Source organism: Lutra lutra, chromosome 15, assembly GCF_902655055.1.
Source record: "Lutra lutra chromosome 15, mLutLut1.2, whole genome shotgun sequence".
Taxonomy (NCBI): Eukaryota; Metazoa; Chordata; class Mammalia; order Carnivora; family Mustelidae; genus Lutra; species Lutra lutra.
This window is the reverse complement of record NC_062292.1, coordinates 42,731,096-42,753,704: the sequence shown is the minus strand read 5'-3', so window position 1 is coordinate 42,753,704 and position 22,609 is coordinate 42,731,096. Positions and strand designations below refer to the sequence as shown.

General features: G+C 53.4%; 1 protein-coding gene across 4 annotated transcripts; it reads right to left on the bottom strand.

The window, feature by feature from the left end:
• Nucleotides 1-1,693: 1,693 nt before the first annotated feature.
• Nucleotides 1,694-15,144, bottom strand: PRELP (proline and arginine rich end leucine rich repeat protein). Of its 4 annotated transcripts, none has more exons than XM_047705090.1 (4): nt 14,956-15,128; nt 9,494-9,524; nt 6,327-7,306; nt 1,694-4,102 (listed from the first exon to the last, which is right to left on the bottom strand). In XM_047705090.1, the coding sequence occupies exons 3-4, from the start codon at nt 7,288-7,290 to the stop codon at nt 3,927-3,929; spliced, it is 1,140 nt and encodes a 379-aa protein (XP_047561046.1). In that variant the 5' UTR covers nt 7,291-7,306; nt 9,494-9,524; nt 14,956-15,128; the 3' UTR covers nt 1,694-3,926. The 4 variants fall into 4 exon arrangements, with proteins under 4 accessions (XP_047561046.1, XP_047561048.1, XP_047561047.1 ...); XM_047705092.1 differs by having other exon boundaries at nt 14,966-15,128; XM_047705091.1 differs by lacking the exon at nt 9,494-9,524 and having other exon boundaries at nt 14,966-15,144.
• Between the last annotated feature and the right edge of the window lie 7,465 nt (nt 15,145-22,609).

Here is a 22,609-nt window from a genome sequence, read left to right as displayed (position 1 = left end):
CCGCACCCCGGTAAAGAGCCCCTTCCGATGCAGTAGTCTCATCTGGGACCCTCTCCCAGATTCTACTCGTGCTTTTCCTTTCCAAGCTCACCACCGGTCACACTCTCTAGCTCCCGTGAAGTTCAGGACGGTCGATGGCAGGTGTGTGTGACCTGTGTGAGAACACACTAACCCTCGGGCTGTGGTGGCGTGCAGCTCAGCTCCCTGCCAGTGGGCACAAGGGGGCCGGAGGGCCGGGGGCCCTGCTGATTCCCCGGGGCTCATTAGGAGAAGCACAAGGCGTGCTGATGGAAAGGAGGTGGCAGGCTGCGGGGACAGGAGTCTGGCCAGCTGACCCTGCTGCTGCCCCTTTCATGGGCGGGCATGGAAATTTCAGGAACCCTCCTGCTTTTTGAACGACAGGGATATATTCCCTGCTGAGGGCCTGTAGCCACAGAACTCTGTGAGCTGATCACATTCCTCTCCTTTCCTCAGGCGCTTCTCCATGCCTTCCTACCTTTTGGCTCGTGCTGATTCTGTGCTCCCTCACCTCTTCCCCACCCGGCAAAATCTGACTCATCCCTGAAGATCCAGCTCAAATGATAGGAGCCATTCTTGGCGTCCCTCCACGGGGGTAGAAGCCCTCTCCACCGTGCTCGTTGAACCCTGCATCACTCCAAACACGTAGGACATGGGACCACTCCATGGGCTTTCCCCTTTCCCACGCTAAGAATTCCTCACGGGCACGGACCGGGATATTAACTGCCCTTGAATTCTTAGCTGGGAACCTCGCACACAGTCGAGGTCCACTGAAACCTGCTGAGTTGAACTAAAGCAAGTGTTAAGGAGGCAGAGTGGACAGGGCAGGGAGCATCTGACAGTTTTCCTTCTAAAGAAAACCGGGGAGGGGGGAGGGTTATGTGTGCAGGGGAAGCTCACAAGCCCACTTCCGGAATCCACCTTCTGTCTGAAGACAGACTTCCGGCACCCGGTTCACCCCCTTCTGTGCAGCCTGGAGAACCTTTGTTCTTCGTCCCCGTACAGCTCTGCCTCTGGTTTGTCTTCCTTACCCGCAGCTGTGCCACTAGCCTGTCAGTGGCCCTTGGTGGGGGAACTGTGACCGTTCTGTGTCTTTCAGTACCTGGCCCCAGACTGAGCATTTGGGAGACCCTCAACAATTTGCTTTCTGTGGTTTGAAGGAATCTGAGCCTCTGGGCTTCAAATGCAGCTATCGGATTTCTGATCTGACTTTCGGAACAATTTTTCATGACGGTTGTGAGTTTGGGGGAAATTTGCCAAGAGAAGGCTTTGGAATTGTTTTCTTAAGAGTTTCTTAGGAATGGGATCCTTTCTCCACCCATCTCTTGGAACCAGGTAAGAGGTGGGGGTGGGCGGGGTGGGGGTGGGAGAAGGCAAGAGCACTTCAAGATAGTCTTGACTTGTTCACGCTGTCAAGTTCAAGGAGGAGATTTTTCATATTCCTTTATTTCCTCTGCTGTGAAGCGTGTTGGAGTGTAAAAGTTGTTTCACAAGGTTATCATGGTTTTGAAGAAGGAACAGATATATGTAGAGTAACCCACACATCTACTCACACACCTGTATACGTAGGTGTCGGTGGCACTGGAAGAATGAACTTGTGTATGGAGGAGGGGCTTCCTGAAATCCGAGGGAGGTCAGCACATTGTGTGTGTGTGTGTGTGTGTGTGTGTGTGTGTGTGTGTGTGTGTTGGGGTGGGGGTGGGGTATCGCTTAAAGGCAATTTCACCCAAATCCCCTCTAGCTTACAGCTGCTGGGAGCAATGGAGGAAAGAGACTCCATCTACATGGGGTTGATGGGATGATGGGGATGGTTTTGCTGCTGAAACAAAAGTTTAGGTTTGCATGAGCCGAAATGTCCCCTGTCCCCAGGGGGACCACAGGCACCATGCTCCCCTGAGGGCCTCCTCCGAGGGGCAGATGTTGTGAGGGGTGAGGGCAGGGCAGAAGCGGGTCTTATCCAGGCCTTAGCACCGGGTTGCTTACAGCCACGGTAATATATTGACTTTAAGCAGGAGCCTTGGAGAAACCAGCCGCAGCTAGGAAAGACGGAGCAGTTATATGGGAGAATGAGGGAAGGAGGCTAAGAGGAAGTGGGCCCTGTATTCTGTAAATGAGCTAAAGAGAAAGGTGAGATAGACTATAATGGGAATTTCTTGAAGTTAGGGACCTAGCTTAATCCAATTTGTTAAAAAATCTCTGGAACTTTTCTCAGCCTAATGAGGCTGGGCATGTTGTCCTACTTGTTTCTAGAACTTCCACTCCCTTCCCCCACTCCCCTCCCGCCCCCCACCGCAGTACACACTAGAGAGCTGTGGAAGGGCAGCGTCTACTAGAGGAATGAAGGAGAAGGGGAAGGTGAGTAAGCCCTGTGGGGCCCAGGCTCTGCTTGGAGGCCAGCCAAGCCACTCACCTGGCCCAGGCAGAGGGGAGGGGATTTTCAAGGGGGTAGGGACAGTCCATATAGGGAATAAATTACTGCGAGAGGCTGGGATAAGAGATAACCAGAGCACGGTTTAAAGAGTGGAGCCTCGGACTAGACCGTGAATGTTGGAGGGACCTAGTCGGGGCATCTTATCTACCCCCTTAGCTTCTAGACGCAAGGGCTGTGGGCAGAAGGGACCCGCAAGGTCAGACAGCAAACAGGAACAAACCACATCCTCACCTGGGTTCCTGAAGGTTCCCACTTGTGCTCACTCATGGTGGACATCAGTCCCTGGCCTCAAGGCCTCTGTCACTTTGCATCCTTTACATCCCAGAGGAGCAACTGTGCACACGGCCCATGGCTTTTCAAGTTGGAACCTGAGGCCAGCTCCTTGACCTTGTACAACCAACCCAAAGAGAGGTGAGGAAGATAGGAGCCAGCTGGGACCTGCACCAGCCACCAGGTGTCACTGATGTGCCTGCCTTAGCATGGGGAAGTCCATCTGTGCTTCTGGGAGATTTCCGGGGCTCCGCCCTTTCCAGAACACTTTCTCGAACTGCTTCCGGGCTTTGGACAGGATTGGGCCATCACACTGATTGAGAACAGATGGTGGGGTGGGGCTGGTGGCACCAGACCCTATGGACACCCGAGGGGCCCAGGGCATCAGACCGGCAAGGGGGCTGCAGGCCCCATCCGTACCCACAGGGGCCCCACCCAGGGGCTCTGACTCCCACCCCTCTCCCACTAGCTGATTCCAAGTTCCTGGAACTATTCTCCTTGACTCCCTGCTCTTACTCTTGAGATAGAGGCCCAGCCAGGAGGGCGTGTGCTGAGAAGGGCCGGAGCCCGTCCTGTGAAGAAACTGCCGGAGGCAGGCCCTTGTGGGAACCCTGACCCTCCACCCTCTTTCAGCCCTTCCTTTGCACGTCTTTGCTGGAGAACACGGGCTGGTAAAGAGCCAGCACAACGTCTGGTGCCAGCGAACAGGGCGGCAGAGCAGCATTTCTGGAAGGCAGGATCCGTGGCTAAGGGGTCTGTCGGGGCCAGAGCTGCCCATGATGTTGGAGTCTCCAGCAGGACTTTCCAAACCTCACCTCTGGGCTGTTCTGACCACCTTCTGCTTGCTTCGGCCGGGACCAAGTTCCAGATGTTAGCCCATGGTCCCGACTTACCCAGGAGTGTCAGGGTAGAGGAGGAGGAGAGAAGAGGTTGTCTTTGGGCACAGCTCTGTGCTGCTCGGGCCAGAAGTGCGGGTGTGCAGTGGGTGTCCTTGAGCTGGGTGAACCAAATCAAGCCCTTAGAAGTCTTGCTCTAAAAGCCTCAGGAGCAGCAGAGCACGTGGCTAGTCCTTGCCTCGGGAAGGTGGGAGAAGAAAGGCAAAGCTGGGAATGAGAAAGGAGGATAGAGGACATGAATGGTGGGCACAGGCACCGGGGTCACCAGCATTCAAGTGCGGTCAGAGGCAATCCAGGGGGCAGAGTAAGGCCTAAATAACCACGGACTGCAGCAGACGGAAGCACATCATGAGGTCCAGTGGGATGGGTGGCTTCAGATGGTTCCCGTCCAGCCGCAGGTAGCGGAGGTGTGGCACGTTCTCCAGATCGGAGGAGAAGTCATGGAAGGCAACTAGATTGTTGGGGCAAATCTGGGTCCCATTGATCTCTGTGGAGAAAGAAGGAAGAAGTCAGCAGGTACGTGGGTGGGGGGATAGGGACAGACAAGGCTGGAGGCAAAGATGAGGAAGGAGAATGGGGTGGGCTGCTGAGGATAAGAACTGGAGTGCTCTTCTCTGGAATTGGCTGACCTTGAGAATGTGTGACCAAGGGTGAGTCAACCCTACCCACTCCCAGGCTCACTTTACTTTAGAATCAATTAAGTCAGAACCAATCAACCATTGTTGTTGGAAATCCACTCAGTAGAGTCGAGGAGGAAGTCAGCAGGGAGCTGGACTTTCAGAGATGGGTGGGACCACAGCGGGTGGAGACGTGGGGGATGGGGTTCTGCTAGAGTGACCTCCCGATTTGAAGGAAGTTGTAGAGGCAGCGAAGGTCATGGTAGAATCCGGGAGTAGTAACTAGCACAGAGAGATATCCTAGGGAGATAAGCTGGACAGGTCAGCCGTGGTAGGCTTTCAAATGGAAAACAAGATTCCACTGTCTCCTTTGCCTCTGGTGAGGTGACAGCAGGTTTGTCATCTTCTGGATGAGTTTCTTCTTCCCCTAAATCTTGCTTCTTTCATCATCTGTAGGGTCAGCGTTGTTGTTAGTGACGCTCGTCTTCTACTTGGTCTCCTTCTTCCTCTCTCTTCATCATTGGAGTAGCAGAAAATCAGTGGATTTTTTTTTTCGCATGACCACTGTGACTTTGGACTATGACCTACCACCCTGACAGTTCCCAAATCTGTGAAGTGGTGAGAGTGGTACCTGCTCCGTCACTCCAGATTAGAGGATATTGGCAAAGGCATTGTGCAGACGGTCAAGGACAGGGCCGGAAGCAGCATGAAGTCATTGCTGAGAACATGGCTATCACACTGACCTAGGGCTGGGCTCCACCCTCTCTGTCCGTTGGTGACACTGGAGATGGGCTGGGCATAGAGGAGACAGGTGGAGGGAGTGTGATTTTTCTGACTTTGGCCTCCAAGGGCTGGATGTCCCCTAGCAGCCTGCCCTTCCACACCCCGAGAGAGACTGCTGGCCATTCTGCCTGGATTTTTGGCCTATCTAGCTTTTGGGGTAACACATTCCATCAGTTTACGACCTGCAGGATAAAATTAAACAGTTTCCCCTTTTCCTGAATTTGTTTTTTGCAAGCTTCAAAAAAAGCCCTCCCCTACTTCCCGTAATTATCCCAGATGAGTGAATGAACCTGTTCATTTGTTTCAAGATTCTAGAAATTCAACAATCTCCCTCTCATTCTCTCGCTTGGAAACGAAGGATTCCTAATGTTCTCTTAGGGGTGCTGCCCTTTCCACTATCCACTTCAACCCTACTGCTGCTACATTCCTGGTGTGGATGGAGCCTGGTTTAGTTCAAGGACCAGATAATATCCTCTCTTGCTTTTAAAGCGTTCTGTCAATACTCTGCACAGAGCTGACATTGTTGATCGAAGAAAAGCTGGGACTTCTAGCCTCTGCTTCCGGGCTGCAATTTTTACCCCTAGCCCAGGACCCTATATGGATTTAGCTTGGGCAAATTCTGCCTGAAATGTGCTATCTTATGTGATTAAGTAGTCCAGCCTTCCAGCTAAATTCAGAAAGCACCAGCGCACTGGCATGCTCTTCTGGCTGCCACATCTTTCCCAGCTGCCTACCCCGAGTACATAGCTGCCTTGCTATGTACATATTTTTAAGATTCTTCAAAACCTAGCCTCAGGCTTCCTCTCCCAGCTGCCAGCTTGTGCAGGGGACAGGCCCAGGACATTTCAGAGAAGTGACATTCAGAACATGTCACTGTTTTGCTTTCACGAGAATGTTCGAGACCACGTTCCATGTCTACCTTACCGGTAGATCTGGAGGGCAGAGAAGCTGGGGCTAGTGAGAAAGGACGGGGAGGAAGAGCTGTTACCCTCCAAACATGGTATTCTGGGTACTTGGTCCATATTAACCTATTAAATCTTCATATCAACTTTGTGACTGAAGGTATTATTCCCATTCTCATTTTACAGGTGAGAAAACTTCCCAGAGAGGGGAAATATCTGTCCAAGGTCACACAGACAGTAAGTAGCAAGGTAAAGATTTGAAGTCCAGTGCCAAACTCGGTGCTTTTTTGCTCTTACCCCCCACCTCCCCCTCGCCCTAAGCTCCTAGAAGGGATTGAGGCAATAAGAGCCTCCACTTCCCTGGCTGAGGCCGTGGCCATGGCCATGGCCCCGCCCCGCCCCCACTCACTCTCTATGCTGTTGTTGTTGAGGTACAGGTGCTCCAGCTTGTTGTTGATGGCGGGCACGCTGCTGATCTTGTTGTGGGACAGGTGGAGCACGAGCAGGTTGGAGATGTTGAAGGAGTTCTTGGGGAGCCCCCGGTCTGACAGCCTGTTGTAGTTCAGGCGAATGAAAGCAAGGTTGGGGAAACCCTTGAAGTAGCCATTCGGGATGGTCTCGATCCTGTTGCTGTCCAGGTAGAGCTGGTGAATGGCCGTGGGCACCTTGGGGGGCATCTTCCTCAGGATATTGTGGGCCAGGTTGAGCTGCATGAGGTTCTTGAGGCCCTGGAAGGTGTCGGGCTTGAAGACGCCGTCGCTTAGCTTGTTGTGCTGGAGATCCAGGAGCAGCAAGCTGTCCAGCTTGCTGAAGACGCCGGGTGGGATTCTGGAGATCTGGTTCTGACTGAGCCTCAACTGCTCCAGGTGCCGGGGCAGGGCCGAGGGCACTTCTTCGAGCTGGTTCTTCTCCATGTAGAGGAATATCAGACTGGGCAGTTTCTCCAGAACCTTCTGGTCTATCTTGCGAATCCGGTTGTTATCCAGGTTGATCCACCTCAGGCCGGTGGCATTCTGGAAGGACTCCACGGGGAGCTCCGTTATGAAGTTGTTCTGCAGGTAGAGGTAATGGATGCGGGGGGGGATGACAGGGACCTTCCGGAGGTTGCGGCTGTCACAGTAGAGGGCGGACGGGAAATCCGGGGGGCAGTAGCATTCCCGGGGGCAGTCAGGGAAGATAGAAGGGGGGCCTGGAGGGAGAGGAGGGGGCAGGTCTGTAGGCTCCGATGGCTCATGGGGCGGAGGAATGCTGGGTGTGGGCCTGGGTCTGGGTCTGGGCCTGGGCCTGGGTCTTGGTCGCCTTGTCAGCTGGCCTTGGGCCACCGAGGCCAAGATGAGGAGAAGTGGGAGGAGCCAGTAGAGGGATGACCTCATGGTCCAGGTGACGCACCTGCAGGGAGGAGACACAGGAAGTTATTAGCCTGCTGGACCTCTGGAATTAGAGGCCCTGTCTCGGCACAAGAGTTGGCCAGGATGGGCCCCGGGGGCTGTGGGAGACACCTGTCAAAGCATTTCTTTGTCTGCCTGTACCCAGCAAGTAAGAAAATAACATGGACTTGAGGGTCAGGACCCCCAGCCAAAGACCTAGCCTGCTCTGGTGAGGGTGAGCCATCCTGGCAGAAGGCACATCGGCTGTGACTCAGGAGCTCTGGGATTTGCTGGAGAAGACCCTTAGCCTCTCAAGTGCTTGGTCTCCCCACTTACAGCGTGAGCAAATCATCCTGTTCCTAGAAGAGGGATGTTAGGAGGCATGAGCCATAGGGTCCTAAGCGGTCCATCTGGAAGGGTCCTTAGAGATCCCACAGTTCAGTTGTTTTCAGACTGTGCCCCCAGTTCTGCGGAGTCCCCCGAGGGAGGGAGACTGAGTGGGCAGCCCTGGGACATCCCCAGCTCGCCCCTGTGCCAACCTTAGCCACTCTGTATTTTTAAATCAGCTGTGTAGAGAGGTTTGACCAAATCATGTATTTGAAAGAAGAGCCGTGTTGCTAAAAATGATTTGAAATCCACCCTTCAAACCCAGATTCTACAATTTACAGAAATGGGGGGGGGGTCCTGGAGGGAGGAAGCAGCTTGCCCAGGTGAGGAAGCTATTGAACAGCAAACCCGGGACAAAAACCTGGGCAGGGGGTCTCCTGCCCTCCAGAGCAGGGCTTGTGGAGGTCCTGGAAAGAAAGGAAAATGCTGTAGACACACTCCCGTCTTGGGTCCGCCCCTGCTTGCTCCCCCCCCCCCCACCACCCGGGGCTCAGGGAACGCTGCTCTTTGCCAGCCAGAGGCACACCAAGAATTTCTTCCCAGATGTGGAGGCTCCTGTGAAAATAAACAGGGCAAGGATCAAAAGCTGTGGGGAAATCACTTTCATTTCTTCTGACTCGGTCTCGCCGCCCCCACATCCACTGGAGCTGCTGGTGTTGAGACGATATGAAGAAGAATTTCCTGCCGGCCCCCGTGACATAGCGGAATAGGTCACCAAGGGCTATTTTGGGGCTGTGCTCCCCAGGGGCTCTGATGAGCCTTCAGAGGGGATCACGTGGGTTGAGTTGAATCAAGCTTGAAGAACAGCGAGAGGACCAGGGCTGCCCACTGACTGGCATGTCCCCCAGCTACCTCCCCTGGCTGTCCTGCCCCCTCTCCCCCACTGGGGCCTTCAGTCGTCTCTGTTCCCACACTGCTTCCCCTGGCCCACCTTGCTGCCACCTCAGGAGGTGGTGTCTGCCCCTCTCCTTCTGGAGGCCTGGTGGGGGGGGTACAGGCTCTCTGACCTAGGGTGAGCCTCCACGTTGTGTCCCCAGCTGCATCTGGACCCTGGCATTTTGCCCCTGGGCAGGGCCTCTCACTGGATTTCCTTTGAGCCCACATGAGCTTACAGGCCTCCCTTGGATGCTTCTTGCTGGCTTTGCTCAAAGGAAGATGCTAGAAACTGCTCACCAGAGGCTTAGTCCCGGCCCAGGTGCTCGGGAGGCACTGAAGGTGAGAGAGGGCAGAGCACAACCCCAGGGGGTAGAGGGTGTCTCCCTGCCCCTTTCACACATGCCATTCATGCCTACCCTGCTCGCTCTCTGTCATATGTGCGCGCGTGCACACACACACACACACACACACACCCCTACACCACACACATAACCAAGTTCATGTTCACATGTTCACTGTGTGTATGTGTGAGTCCTTACACAGTACTCTGAGAATGGGAGGGAGGGCAGGAGGGAAAGAGGGAGGCAAAGAGGAAGGGGGAGGAAGGGAGGGAAGGAGAGAAAGAAGAGGGGGAAGGAGAGAGAAGGTAGGTAGGAGGGAAGGAGGGGGGTAGGAGGATGAGAGGGAGGGGGGAATGAGGGAAAGTGGGAGAGAGGGAAGGAAGGAGGGAGGGAGAGAAGGAGGGAAAGAGGAAGGGAGGAAAGGAGGGAGGGAGAGGAGAGAGGGAAGGAGGGGGGAAGAGATTGCCCTGTGACCTCTGTTACTTCTCCATCTCCCATTTAGGGGGTCCCTCCCCAGGTGGGCCTCTCCAAGGTGGTCCACGAGGGTCATTTCCCTGGGCCTCCTGTCACGAAGAAGAACCGTGCAGTTAGATTCTTGGCTTTACCTCCAGCTGAGGATCCAACAGTCCCACAGGCCTGAAAAGAACAGACAACCATTGTAAACTCGAGTTCACCACTTAGGATTGGTGAACTATGAATTAATATTTCGTAAGTCCTATAATTTTCTTGAAGATAGCGCAGTCATATGCCCTTTAAAGGAGTGGTTAAAGATTAGTATGCGGAATGCAAACATTTTTAAAAAGCCCCAATTTTTGTGGCCTTATTTGTTCCAGCATTTCTTTATTTTCTGATTACCTGGGAGCCGGAGATAAGCCAGAGGTCCCTCGGGATGGGAAGCGCTGCTTCAGGGAGGTTCCCCAGCCCTGGCTGCGGGCTTCCCCATTTCCTTTCCCTGCCTTTGTCACCAGAAGCATCTACCAGGTATCAGACCTTGAGTTAAGCAAGTAAAACTTGTCCAGAGCATCCAGCAAAGGCCCCTCTGTGGGGCTCCGGGACTGGGCAGCTGACCTTTGCTCACGGGTGTCCCCGAGGTGCTCGTGGTTAGGAGGGACAGTGCTCCTTCCAACCACAGTGAGCACAAGTCTTCCCCATCCCCAGCTCCTGCGTCAGACCCTTCCGGAACTTCTCTTATCTTCCCCTCACCCCCAGGCCCCAACCCCCAACCCACTGTCTGACCTTTCTACATTCCAAACCTCTGAGGCTGGCCAAGCTCCAATCAGAGCCACGAGGAGGGTTCGGAGGAAAAGTTCTCTGTGCCTGTTCCATGGAGAAACACTGCCTCTGCTCAGCTTCCCTTCTAAGCCCCAGGGCTCAACCACTCTCTACTGTGTGTGTGTGTGTGTGTGTGTGTGTGTGTGTGTGTGTCTCCATGCTTCTTTCTTGAGAAAACAGAGTTCATTTCTAAGGCTTTTTACACTGGGCAACGCCTCTTCCTGCTGGAGCCCGAGTGTCCAGAGGCGGAGGTCCTGACGGCAGCCCTTGCTCCCCGCGGTCCTCAGCGAGGTCCCAAGTCCCCGAAAGCAGAATCTGTGTGACAGGGTGGAGGCCCCTGGACTCTGAAGCCCGAAGTCACACTTTCTTCTCCTGCCTTCCAGAGCCTTCCGTCCAATCATAAATACCCTTGGGGTGGGTCAGGAGTGGGTATGATTTCTAAATTTCGTGCGCTCTTGTAGGCACACCTCCCCAGCCCCAGCCTTCTCGCCCGCCCGGCAGTGCTCCCCACTCCGTGGTCGGGCTCCCGTGCCCCAGCACCTGCAGTTCCGTGCCCCAGCACCGGCTCAAGAGAGCTGCTGCTTCACGGGGGCAAAGCCCAAGCCAACACCCACTCTTTCGCTTGGGAACATTTCCTGAGAGAGTTCTCGCTGGAATTTCAGTTCCAAGTATTGGAGATCTGGGCTCGCATCCTGGCTCTGACCCTCCTCCCCCGTCTCATCATTTGTGCAAGGACGAGGACGAAATGAGATCACTCGCATAAAGGCATGCTGTAGAGCAGAAAATCTCCACCAGGGGCAGGGGGTTCCTCTCTTCACCTATTTATTTATAAAAGAGCCAGTTCTTTAGGGAGACTGACTTTTAAAGGGAACTGGCCCTCATCCCTGCCTGGCTCATGAGTTCATTCATTTGAGGCTCAGACGCCCAAGACTAGCGCAATGCTGAGGCTCCAGGCAGGGCTGGGCTGAAGTTCACGTGGGTTTGTCACATCAGTACGGGCAAGTTTAAGGGTGATTGGCTTTACTTGGAGAGTGTGGGATTGGGGCTGGGCTGGGAGGAAGGTTGGGCGTGTCTCCCCTGGGGGTTGAAGGAGGATTACTCCACACTCCAATTGACCCTTCAACGACACGGGTCTGAACATCGTGGGTCCACTCACACGCAGACATTTTTCAGTACATGTATGTACAGTCCTATAAATGTGTTTTCTCTTCCTTATGACTTTTCACATCGCATTTCTTTTCTTTAGCTTACCTTATTTTAAGAATGCAGTATTAGCATACGAAATATGTGTTAATCCACTGCGAACCCTCTGGTCACTGGTAGGCTATCAGTACTTAAGTTTGGGGGTAAGCAACAGTTAAATGCAGATTTTTGACTGTGTTGTGGGGGTTGGCACCCCAACCCCTGTGCTTTTCCAAGGGTCAGCCGTACTCACTGGCAGTCTTGTTCTTGCCAGATTTCCTGCCTAGTTGGTCATCTCTAAGCCTCCATGGCTTAACTCAGCCAGTCACCCCGCTGTGGAAAAGGGGCTGTCCCTGGCCCCAGAGCCACAGTCATGGACACTGGGGTGACCCTCTTTCTTTGTCCCTTCTTTCTGTTCTACACCCGGACTTCTGAAAGCTGTCTGGCTCCCTTTATCTCTTCCAGAAGCCCAGAAGGAGGCTGGAAGCCAGGAGAATCAGGTGGTCATTTGCTAGCAGAGGAGTTGAGACAGGCCGTCTTTCCCTCCAGGCTGCCTGAGCCCCTCCAAGTAGGGCTCATGTGGTCCTCAGGGAACGAACGGGCTGATATGGAGGCAATGATGAATTCAACACTATTGATGCAGCCGTCCCTTTCCTGAGGGGTGAGTCAGTGTAAGGGTGAGCTGCCTGGGACAGTGGGGATACCAGACCTGGGGGGAGGGTTCTTGGCCCATCTTCCGCTACCTAGTTACGTGACCCTGTCTTCAGCCTTAGTTTCCTTACCTGTAAAACGGGGATAACACATTTTCCTATCCCTATATTCCTCACCCAGTTGTTGTCAGAATCAAGTGTGATAAGCGACTTTAAAATGAACCACAGATAAAGAAATACTAAAAATAAATATAACACTATTATGAAGAGACCATCTGTCTCCTCAGCGTCTACCACAAGGCAAAGTGTAAACAGAATGAAGTTTTTTTGGCCTGAGGCCACTAGTCCAGAAGAGCAAGTCTTCCATTCTGAGGGGCTAGGAATGGAGCAGGGGGAGAAGGCTGTCCTCTGACAGCCTGGTGCCTCACTGTACCCTTCGTCCTGCCTCCATCCCCCTGCATCCCTCACCCCTGAAGAAAGCCTCGAAGAATCTGTCTGATGCCTTGAGCACTCATAGAGCCGGGTCCCAACCCTGCAAGTCTCCTGTTGCTGGATCCACTGGCGCAAACCTCCCTCTGCTGAGCTCCATTGTCCCCGTCTGTAAAGTGGGTGTATTAACAGCTTCCAATCAGATTGTTCTGAGGATTAAATGAGCAAATGTGTTTAAAGTGAGTGCTCAGTGAACATTAAGCTGCTGTGGGCGTATTTTCAAAGTAACTGAGTCTCTTTCCCTCTGGCTTAGCCAGAGGGCACCCCTGCCCTCCACCCAAAGGCAGAGACAGGTGGGTACTGATCTCCCCCAGCTCTTCTACACAGAGCAGCGTCCTCCCTTTGGGGTCTGTGACGCCACACATGGGTCTTAGAACCAACTATCTGGAGAGACCACAGAAGCCCCCAGTCACCTGGGGTGGGGGGAAGGCTCACTCTGTCTTTTCAGCTGTGGGGATGCTGGCCAGGGAAGGCTCAGTCTCACCTCCTTAGCTGGCTCTGGGGCCCCCTGTGATCTCTGACTTCCCCTCCCAACCTTTTGCACCTGGCTTTTTTGCCCCTTCCAGCCTTGACAGTCTTCCCTCACCTGCCCAGGAAATGGGGCTGCCCACCGGGGAGGGGGAGGAGGAGTGCAGAGCCTGTCCTGGCTCTGAGCCCATCAGGACAGACAACTGTGGGGCAGGGGGAGAGGAGATCTAGGACAGATGGGGAAAGGCCCAGTCCAGTGCCCAGGGCAGGTGCATTAGCAAGTGAGAGGAAACAAGCTCTTTGGAGCTCTCTTGGGGGAACTTTCTGGGATGTTCCCTAGGATGTGGTTGCCAGTGCTTGCAGGGAAGGAGGGGAGAGCCCACAGCAGATCTTCCCTATTCCTCCAGGAGCTTGTTCCCATGCCCCAGAAGATGGTGGCCCATGTGGGACACTCTGGAGGTCCTCTACCAGACGGCTCTTGTCCAGGAGACCACACAGCTCTCCCCCCCAGCTAACACTGCCCTGAGTCCTGGGCTCTTCATTCCCAGATCAGGTCTCTCTCAGGCCCCTGACTCAGGTTCTCAAACCCTGACTGTCAGGAACCCCTCAAGCATTAAACAGGAGATTCCTGAGCTCCATCTGGAAGGTCTAGAGTGACGGGTCCAGACATCTATATTTTTAGTAAGCTCTCGGGCCCCCCACCTTGCCCCCAGGTGATTTTGAAGATCAAACATATTTGGCGACCCTGATCTGCCCACCGACCTGCCCTGGGACACGCTCTTGCTGCTGTGGCAGAATTGAGTAAGTTGCGCAGAGGGAGGGGCTACCTGGAAAGGAGCCCCATTCAATGACCCACTTTAGCTTTCCCCTTCCTGACTGATTAAGGAATTACTGTCTCCTTGCCCTCTGCCACAGGCTCCCTTGCCTGATGATTTTGAAATTGCTTTAAAGCGAAGCATTTTCTGGCTGCCTGCAGGAAAAAAAAACAAATGAGCTACCCCCAGAGCTGGGAATTCGGACCTCCAAGTCTTGGAAGCTGGGTTGCTTTCTTCCCTTTCTTTCCAAAAGCCAAGTGGTTTGGACCAGAGAGGGAAAGGCAGAGCTACTGGGAAGATACTGTGCGGGTTGTAAAGGCATTTTTTCTCCCTCCTACCCAATTAAGTTCTAAAGAATGAAAAACCCCCTTCCAGCTCCTGCTCTGGTTCATCTCCTTCCTCTCGGCCTCAGCTTAGGACACAGGATTTTCTTTTGGCTCTGCCATCTCAGTGGAAAGACGCACTTTCTCTTTGCTCTTCCAGCTGGGGAAGCATGTGAGAGTGTGAAAGACAAGATGGGGTGTGTGTGTGTGTGTGTGTGTATGTGTATGTGTATGCGTGTGTCTATAGGCAGCTGGTCTCTGTGCTCCGGGTCAGCATGTGGGATGCCGAGTGTGGAGGTGAACGGACAGGACATCTTTCTACTGCATGTGTGTGTATTTATGTGTGCGTGTGCAGTGAAAATGCAGCCTCCCTGTGACGGGTATGCGCCCCGGTGGCGGTGTGTGACGATATTTGAAAGGTGCGAAGAAATGGGTTCTAGAGTCAAGTTTCCATAGAAACACCTGCTGTGTAGGAATACTGTGCTCAGCTTAACTCCCTGTGCTGCAGCAAACCTCTGAACCAAGAACGTTGAACTTCTGCATGGAGCAAATACATGGGCAGAGTGAGGGAGAGAAGGTAGAGGAGGAGGGCTCAGAAGAAATGTGGAAGCCTTATTGGAGCTCATCTGAAAGGTGTCTTTCCTACATCAAGAGGAGACAAGATGGGAGGAGGGAAAGAAGGAAGGAAGGAAAGAAGGAAGGAAGGAAGGAAGGAAGGAAGGAAGGAAGGAAGGAAGGAAGGAAGGAAAGAAAGGAGGGAGGTAGGGGAGATGGAGACAAGATCAGCAAGATCAGTGGGATAGATAAATAGATAGGAGGAAACCTGCTGGAGGAAGGGGTCTTTCCCCCATCTCCCCACTTGGCTTACCTGCACGCACCTGCCTCTCCTCTCAGTTGTGGGCTTAGTCCCCCGGCAGGGCTCCCCCTCTTCCTCCCCAACCCTTTCGGTGGAGCTGTGGCAGCAGAGAGCCAGCTAGAAGTTCTGATCTCCCAGTGGTGCCTGCGTGCTCGTGCTCGTGTTTGCCTGACTTTTCTTCTACCAGATCCTAGTGGGGTGGGGAGGTTAGGTTAGGGGGAGGGACAGGCAGATTGTAGGGAGGGAGGAGAAGGAGGAGGGAAGGGAGGGAGGAAGGAGGGGGGGAGGGAGGGAGGGAAGGAGCTTGGGAAAGGAGGAATGACAACAATAAAGTCTTTATTTGGCAGCCAAAACTCCCAGAGACTCCATCCACACACCATGCCCACTAACGGACTCGTTTTTAATAACATTTCCTTCTGCCGCTGTTGCTTCTGGGGGGAGATGGTTGGACCCACGTTTGGAAAACAAGCCAAATTAACAGAGGAAGAAGGCATGAAAAGCAAGCTCTGTACAGGCCAGAGCTGCGTAACTGGGTCCGGCCCCAGCCTGTCCCATTCCTCCTCCTCACCATTGCAGGGCTTCTGATGCCTATCATCTCCCTGGTGTTACATTCCCAAACCAGTGAGGGGTGTGGGTTATTTCCTCTGAACAGTGACCACCCTGCCTTTCTTACCTCCTCTGGGAGGGTTCCAAGGGAGTGGGGTCTTGCTGGGCAGTGAACTGCCAGGGAGATGGTTTTGATTTGGCTGCCGGAGGGATGCTCTGAGGACCAGAGAGGGACGAGTCTGGCCTGGGAGTCACACAGCACAGGCAGACAGAATGAAGATTTGATGTAAGAACTGAAGTCTCTGTCCCTAGCTCACGTGAACAATATCAGTGTCGTCTTTCAATTTCTCCATAATCTCACGCTCAGGAGAGATCCCGGGCTGTATGGTCCTCACACAGTACATGAGGAAATCCAAATGCCCCCTCTCCACATCATCCCAGAAGACCATTTCAAGCAAGACCATCACTCTCCCACAATCTCCCTTAATTAAAAAGCCACAACACATTTGCAGATAAGTAGTGCCCAGCAAAACTTCCTGCTGCCCCAGGCAACTACTTAGAAAACTCAGTGTTTACTTTTTTTGTCATCCCAGATAGAGCCATGGAGTCTAGTGACAGTGAGCTGCCTCCACCCGCCTCCAATCTGGGGTAGAGGAGGGAACCCTGACATTAAGGTCCATGGCCCCGGGCTCTGCCATTTACAAGCTGTGCTGTGTTGGGCAGGTCCCCAGATCATGTGGAGGCTCTGTGTCCTAAGACACCTGCCTCCCAGGGTTGGGAGGATTCGATGATATCATAAATGGTGGTGGTGGCGGTGGCGGGGGAGCTTTAGAAACCAGGAAGATGTTCAGGATGTGCCCGGGAATCAGCCTAAGTAATGGAGAAAGAAAAAAAAAAAAAAAAAAAACACTTCTCTCCCTATCCCCTTTCCCCCTAAAGCTCATGCCTTCCACAATCTGCTGGGAAGGTCTTGCTAGAAGTCAGCACAATTCTAGACCCACATTAGCCCTGGATGTGCCAGGCTACTCATGAATTTTGGTTTTCATCCAGATGGGATATGTCTCCTCCTGCAGACCAAGCCCATCAGCCCCTAGACTTGCTTGGTTTCCTTAGGGTGCCAGGTGGTAAGGGAGTTCAAGAAAGATAAGCAAGATACATGAGGCACAGAGAGGGTGAGTGGGGGAGAGAAGGGTGGAGATAGATAGTGCAGGTGTGTGTGAGTGTGTGACTTGCTTCCATTTTCATGGGGTTCCATCCACATCCCAGAGTCTGTGCTCCTTGATGATGACCGGCTCCAAGCCCCGTCAAGTCAGTGTTTCTCCCTTCCTTCCTCCCTCCTCTGCCTTGTCCTAGGCTCTGCAGAGAGAATCTAAATGAAGCATGTGGATGGCCAGGGGAATATTCTGGAATCTCAAGAGTAGAGTTTGCTAATTGGTGGCCTGTGGATCTAGAATGGCTTGAGAACCCAACATGTATTTTGATAGCTCATTAGCAAAAAAAAAAACCTTTTTATTATGGCAAATTGAAAACACATATGCATTTACATATTACACAATAGTTTCAATACACAATACATATTACAGAATAGTATTAATAACCCAATATACCCAACAGCACACTTCCACAATCACCAACTCATGGCCATCCATGCCTCCCACTCCACAAAACCCACTAGAATATTTTTAAGCATTGATTTTTTTCAAAGATTTTATTTATTCTAGAGAGAGAATGTGAGCTGGGGGAGGTGCAGAGGAGAGGGAGAAGGAGGGGGAAGGAATCCCAAGCAGGGCTTGATCCCATGACCCAGAGATCCCATGACCCTGAGATCATGACCAAGAGTCTGACAGTCAACAGACTGAGCCACCGGTCACCCCAAAGCATTGATATTTTCAGAAGTGGGATTTGAAGCTTTTAGGCAGAGAAAGCACGTCCCAGTTGAAGACAATCACCATCCTTTGGTGCTGTCTTATCATAGAGTCAACAGGCTAGATGACCTCCCTTAATTACTTCCCTGCCTGTTCCGGGAGATGTTTGAGGTCATAAGCCCTGGTCGAGGGTCAGCAACTGAGAAAAGAAGTGAGTCGGGGCAAATCGGGGATGCTGTAAGGGCGAAGGTGGCAGGTTCTCCCAGCCAAGCTGCCTTTCTCATCTGCTCGGCAGAGGACAAAAACGCCTCTAGAGTGGGAGACAGGGGGCTGTGTCCTTGCCTTCCACACGCTGTGTGACCTTGCAGATGCCTCTCTCCCTCTCTGGCCTCAGTTCCTCATCTGAAAATGTGAGGTTGTGCTAGGTGACCTCGGAGTTCTCCTCCAGCCCGAGTGTGAAGAGAGCCTGAGATGTGGGGTCAAGACCCTGGGCTCACATCTCAGTTCTGCTACTCTAGCTGGTTGGTGAGCAGATCTAAGGCAATGACCCATGTCCTGTCCAGGGCACATGCGGGATAACTCAAGGGTCATTGGAAACATCAGATGGGAGAACATTTTGTGGTTCACTGGTTTCATAGAGCCAGACGCTGACCTGAGACTCTTCCAGAAAGAGCTTCCTCTCTTCAAGTCTTGGAGACCCCACCTGGCATAGCTTTACCCCAAGGGAGGCATTGATCTCTTCCCATGAGGACAACAATGGTGGTGAAAATCAGGATATGTTGGCTGCTGCTGCTGCTGGCTCCTAGGAGGGGGCTGGGGCAGCTTGACGGGGGTGGGGGGAGATGTGGGGCCAATTCGGGGAAAGAGACAGGGGAGGGAGGCCACGCTCCACTCTGGACCCACTCACTCTCCCACCCAGGTTCAAACTATCTGAGAGCTCACGGCTCCGCTTATTTTTCCCCGACGGCAATGGCCGTTTTGTTACAAAGCAGTGAAACTCGTAGCCCAAGAAGAAGGGGTATGTCTTTCCATCAAAATACAGAAGGGAGGCAGCTCAGGCTCCTCACCTCCCCACCGCCCCACCCCAGCCTCTGCCAGGAAGGAGCAGTGTGGCCCGGAGGAGTTTTGGCTCAGACTGCCCCGTGGTCATCGGGCACACAGAGGCGGGCCCTGGGAGGGACTCTCGCCCCTCACCCACTGAGGCTCACAGCATAAGGCGGCCGGGGATCCTGGCAAGTGCGGTACAGTGAGAAGCTGTGGGAGTCCAGTGGTCGCTTATCCCCCTACCCCAAGCCTGGGGGGCCCGGGGTTACCTGGGGTAAGTGAGCCCTGGTGGTTGGAGGTGGCGTCCTGCTCATCGTGGCATAACCCACAGCCCCCACCAGGGGCTTGGCACAGCCTGGACGCTCAGTGGGAGTCTGTTTCATCACATTTAAGAGGGTTGAACAAGGAGATTCTCTGTCACTCGCTTTATAAAAAATGTGGTTTTTGAATATGAACAGGTAATACAGTGTCTTAATTCAAAATCCAGAAGATACAGAAGGTTGTACAGTCTACTTCCCCTGGCTGTCTCCCCCTTCCCCAGCTTCCTCCAGAAGACAATCAGCATAGCCGTTCCTTGTGTCTTGCTAGATTTGTTTACTGCACACACCAGAGATTCGTACCAGCAACTATGCTCTTTTATTTTTACTTAGTGGCTTATGTCGACAATCACTCCATCCTTGTATATAAGGCTCTCTCTCTCTCTGCCCCTTATTTATTTGGCCAGTCCTTCTTGATGGGCGTCTGGTCCTCCTGTCCCTTTTTCTTTTTTAAGATTTTATTTATTTATTTGACAGAGATCACACATAGGCAGAGAGGCAGGCAGAGAGTGAGATGGAAGCAGGCCCCCTGCTGAGCAGAGAGCCCAGGAGCCTGAGATCATGATCTGAGCTGAAGGCAGAGGCTTTAACCCACTGAGCCACCCAGGTGCCCCCTCCTGTCCCATTTTTAAGGCAGTGCCGAGTCTGGGTCTGGTTCTGACTCTGCCTCCTCTCCATGTGAACTTGGAGGCCTTGAGCTTCCGGCTTGTCCTCTCTGAACCTCCGTTTTCTCAGCTGTAGGTGACCAGGATCTCCTGCAGGCCACCAGCTCAGTAGTTCAGTTATTCTATAATTGAACTTTCTCCTACCATTTCACTTAATTTCCGAATCTCAGCACTCATTTCACGCATGGTGGAAAACTTCCTCTCAGTCCTCTTTGGTATCCCTCCCCCTGGGACTGGACAGCCGCTCGGGTGAGTTAATGGGGCTCCAGGGCCTGAATGGGAGGGTGTCGGGGTGGGGGTCGCCACAAGGTTCCTAGTTAATATCCCCCCTGGGATGCTGCTGGCCACACCACCCTTCATCCTGGGAGGCCCCTGGGTGGGGGTGGGAGTGGGGCTTCTGGCCCTTTCTAAGACTGTGTGCAGAGGACAGAAACCTGCAGAGCTGTCATTTCCTCCTGGAGATACGCTGGCTGCCTGACTCTCTACCCGGTCCTCAGTTTCCACAGAGCCCCACATTCTCCCCCGACCCGGCCCCAAGCAGGGGCCATTTCTTCTCTGAGTGGCAGAAGCTTCCTTGTCCCCCTGACTTCTAGCCAAGACACTTAGCTATCCTCAGGCACCCCCAAGGGCTGAGTCTGGTGGAACATGAAGCCAATGGGACTTGGAGGTTGTCTCCATGTCTCTGTCCCTTGAGGCAGGGCACACAGAGCTGGTCCGCAGGTTCCAACCCAAGGGAAGGAGCGGCAAAGACAGGCGAGGAAGGAATGGAGTATCTGTTGGCCACGCGGTAAATGTACTGGGACAGAAGGATCTGAAATCCCTTTCTACTCACCATTCATGATCCTGCCTGTGGCTTATCAACTCATGGGCGGGCTGAGCAGTCCCACCGTACTATCATCAGGTGTAAGCCGACCCCCCTGCCCTGGGGTGCACGGTCAGCACTGCTTCCGACACTCCTCAGGGGCTGGAGAAGCCAGGCTCAAGGGAGTGGTGATGGCATTCTGCCTTCCAAGGGGTCGTCTCCCAGGTTCTGGGATGCCTCGGCTGCCCCGCCATCATCCCATCCTGGCACTCCGGTCGAACTTAATTCTGTGTTGTGAAAATCACGTTTCACAAGTCACCACACCTGGCTCTAACTTCTGGGTCCCCGGTATCATCTGAAAAGCCAGCAGTGCCACCCTGCTCCGTGCAAAAGAGGGCCAGGCAGTGAGGCCGTCTCACAGAGGGCACACACGCTGCAGCCAGGTGACAACAACCAGTCTGTGGACATGTGTGGTCAGTCACGCCCCACATCGCAAGGTCTAGGAGGGCAGGAGCAGGGCAGCCACCACATATGGCCTTGGGTGTCCTCACTCCCACACGGGCACCTGGCATCACCTTTAAACTGGGCAGTGGCGACAGCGAGAGCTAAAGCTCGTCAAGGCTCACAGATGCCAGGCATTTTTCTGCGAGTACAACTCTGTTCCCTGTTCAACTCCATTCAGCAGGTGCTGCTGTAATGCCCACGTCACAGGCAGGACCCCAAGGCACAGACGGCTACCGAGCTCAAGGTCATACGTCTAGTAATGGTGGAGGCAGGATGTGAACCCAGGTTGCTCTGCCTCCCACGCTCTTGTTTGTGTACCTCTGTGCCCTCGTGATGCATAAACTGCAAATAGTTTCAGATCATCTCTAGGTCTACGCAGCTGGGTATCAGCTATTTTCAACTCATGCGGGTTTAATGATCATCAAAAAAATATATTTTTTTTGATGTTGGAAAGAAATCCTCACACGAGAAACTGTTGAGAACCACTGACCCGGGACTCAGTTTCTCATCTCTACAAGAGAGTTAGTCTCCATGTCTGTCTTCCTTACCCTCTGTACGGGCTCCCCGAGGTCCATCAGGTCTATTGCCTTAATGGCTTTTGTGCCTACTGCCCCTTTCCTGCCATGGCTTGGACCATTGTTGGAGATGCCTTCCGGGTCTCCCTGCCATGCCCCTCCCGCTGCTCTTCACTCCCCCAGGCTCCTGCTAAGGCACTGATCTGTGCCCAAGTTTCCCCTCGGTGGCTCCCTGTCCCCATGATGGTTCTTACCCCATAGCGTATGTCAGAGTCATCTGAGAGTTCTGAGAAACATGGAGAGGCCTCAGCCTCTGAGATACGGATTCAGTCTGATCTGGATCCTTCACGGCTGTCACCACGAGTGGTTCGGGCCCACACCCTTGGCCGACAACTACAGTGCACAGAACGTAGCCCAAGCTTCCGGCTGCGACTGCTGTGTACTTCCCCAGCCCCATTTCTCAACCTCAGAGGCAGTCTCACAGCACCCAGAATACCCCAAGCTATTTTGTATCTACACATCTTTGCTCACAACTCCTTCTGTCCAGACAGCAACCCCTTCCCCGAGGTGTTCTGTCTTCTAGAATGTTCTGCTGCCAGTGCTCTCCTCCTCAACCGAAGGAGGGAGGACCACTCTGTCCACGTGCTGCAGCTGTCCTCTGGTGTGTGGTCATCTCAGGACCTGCACCACATCCCTGCCCTCCCCTCTTTTCCTCTCTGCCTGGTCCCCAGCTCCCCAGGGGCCTGTGCCCAACCAGATTCCTCCTCAGAGCCCTGGACCTGGAAGTGTTCTGACACAGAGTAGGTGCCCCTGTCCCAGTGAGCCTGGAAGGACCAGAAGAGTCTGTCGTCCTTTGTGTTTGCAAGTTGTCACAGAACGCTCCCACGGGCGTGTTTCTGCAGCCCACTCACTTTCTGATCTCTTTTCCAGGACCCACGGAGTGTGTTTCTTTCCCAAGACACACACCTGACCATGAAATTCCCTTGCATTGGATTCGGCAGTGTTTCTCAGATGTTTGAGGAACAGAATAAAACGTTTTAGCATGACGTCTGCGGTTCCCACAGTCGGACCCCGCTTCCCCGCCATTTGCATGTCCTTCCATGGCTCTTCCAGAACCCGGGAACCAGACTTGTGGGATCAGGTTTCCCTGGTTTTCGTGTCTCTAGGCCTTTATCCAGCCTGGGTTCATGTCACCTTCTTCCCTTAGTCTCCATTTGGGGAGCTCTATTCACCCTGCAAGGCCTAAATCTTCTATTACCTTCTGTATGACATTCTCCCTGATACCCCTGGGCAGAGTGCTCCTGCTTGTGCTCTCCTGGGCCACCACTGTGTCACCACACTCGCTGTCAGTGACTGCTCATTTCCCCTCTCCCCACCCTGTGTGACTGAGGGTCTCCAGGGCAGAAGA